Source organism: Cryptomeria japonica, chromosome 8 (assembly GCF_030272615.1).
Source record: "Cryptomeria japonica chromosome 8, Sugi_1.0, whole genome shotgun sequence".
NCBI classification, from domain to species: Eukaryota; Viridiplantae; Streptophyta; class Pinopsida; order Cupressales; family Cupressaceae; genus Cryptomeria; species Cryptomeria japonica.
In genome coordinates, this window is record NC_081412.1 from 704,103,856 (window position 1) to 704,105,680 (window position 1,825).

The 1,825-nt window shown below is 35.5% G+C and overlaps 1 protein-coding gene across 1 annotated transcript; it reads right to left on the minus strand.

Moving 5' to 3' along the window:
• Positions 1-469: 469 nt before the first annotated feature.
• LOC131064703 (LOB domain-containing protein 24-like) lies at positions 470-1,039 on the minus strand. Its single transcript, XM_059210713.1, has 2 exons — positions 878-1,039; positions 470-793 (listed from the first exon to the last, which is right to left on the minus strand). Exons 1-2 carry the CDS (start codon positions 1,037-1,039, stop codon positions 470-472), a joined length of 486 nt encoding a protein of 161 aa, XP_059066696.1.
• Positions 1,040-1,825: the final 786 nt, after the last annotated feature.

Sequence of the window (1,825 nt, forward strand, 5' to 3'; positions counted from 1 at the left end):
AGGAACTAGTAACAAAAGAGACAAAAGCCTTATTAAAGAACTTTAGATCTAAAGCCACGAGTGCATAAATGTTGCTAGCAGGCTCTAATAAGATCATAATGTCTTCTTTCGTATCAATAAAATTATTAAGATTTGGTTAATAACATCGTTACAACAAATCTCCGGGAACGTCATTTAGCAATCTTTCATAAGAATATCAGTAAGAATTGTAGGATCTTTCGCACAATTGTCAAGGAATTTATCCAACACTAAACAAGCAAGTTCCCTTTTTTGGAATCTATCGCATAGAAAAGAATGTATCATACAGTGCATTCATACCCAAAATGAAGGCCTTAAAAGCGAAGAAGATTAGAATGATTGAATGTAAAGAAGAAGCAAAACCTGCATATAGTAAAAGGGAAACTTGGATAGATACATAGAAGGAAACTATTCATTATTTCATTAAAAAACACTTCTATTCTGATAAATCTTAAGGCAGCTCCCACAAGAGTAATGGATCCACTTCGTCATACATAATTTCTTCTTCAATTGGTTGTGATGTATATATATCAGTGAGATATACATTTTCTTCAACGTGAGATCCAGTGCGCAGGATGGATAAAAGATCATCATATTGAGAACGCATATTCACGAGCTCTTCACTCTTGGCTGCCAACTGAGATTCCAGCTTCCCTATTTTCTCCTTCTGTTCATGGACTATACCCGCAGTTCCATTGATGGGGTCCTTCTCTCTAACATTCGCTTCGTACACCATATTGTTTACTGCACCTTCTCTTACCTCAGATTCTAAACCCTAAACAAAAATACACAAAGAAATCAATACAAAACTATATTCTTTAAAACGCTAATATAGTTTGAAGAGCAAGTTGCAAATTACTTGAAGTAGTTTGAGAATGTAGTTTGTTCCAAAGACTTTCTGCACGATTGCAAACTTGTCTGGATCATCGCTAGGAAAATGAGGAGCGAAAACACAATCCTCTGAACATTTTTTGCGATTCCGTCTACAGGCCGCACAGGATTCTCTATTTCTTTTCTCCATCTCTGCTGATAATGAAGCCCAAACGTAAATCCTTTTTAAAGCAAGCTGATCAATCTATGTCTGGTTGGAATAAAGCCCACGTGTTGGAAGAAGATTTGCGGAGCAGAATCCTTTAAGATATTACGTACGGAGCAGAATCCAAGGGCCAAATGGAAGTTTACACTCATTTATGAAAACATTAGGAGAAAGGATTCAGTAGTTGTGCACCTTAACTTTGCACTTCTCAAAATCTTACTTGGAAATTTCAAATCACTCCAATTTTTTTTACAGCAGCTTAATAGGCAAGTCCCCTGCTTATAACTAAGGTTTCAAGGCCACATCATCAAATATGATGCCACATCAGCATGCTTTTTGCCAAGGTGTCCAAAACAACTCCCAAAAAAAGTGAGACCAATACACGTGCAAAAGAGACCCCAATAGTTGTGCAGCTGATATGGCATCACCTGATTGATTAATTTTTACAATATTAGTATATTTCTTAACAACTATCGGTACATTTCCTAACAAAAATTGATATTTTTTGTTTCAAACAATAGGTTTTATTTGTTCAATTTTTGGAACAAAAGATATCAAAAAACCTCACAACAATTGGTACATGCTTAACTACTGGGTCCTTTCCCCTATATAGATTGAATATGGGTCCTTTCCCCTGCATAGATTGAATATCGACAATTTTTTCATGATGAGGATGGGCTTAGGTAGAGTGTATACATCTCATGTTATTTTTCTTTAGGGCATCTTTTAATGTAATGACTACTTTATAATTGGTATTTTATTGAATGCTGA

Bases quoted from the DNA above. Each gene is read 5' to 3' on its own strand.
- LOC131064703 (XM_059210713.1), bottom strand. From the start codon at position 1,039: ATGGAGAAAAGAAATAGAGAATCCTGTGCGGCCTGTAGACGGAATCGC. The intron at 794-877 runs GTAATTTGCAAC...ATTTTTGTTTAG, and splicing joins ACATTCTCAAACTACTTCAA to GGTTTAGAATCTGAGGTAAG.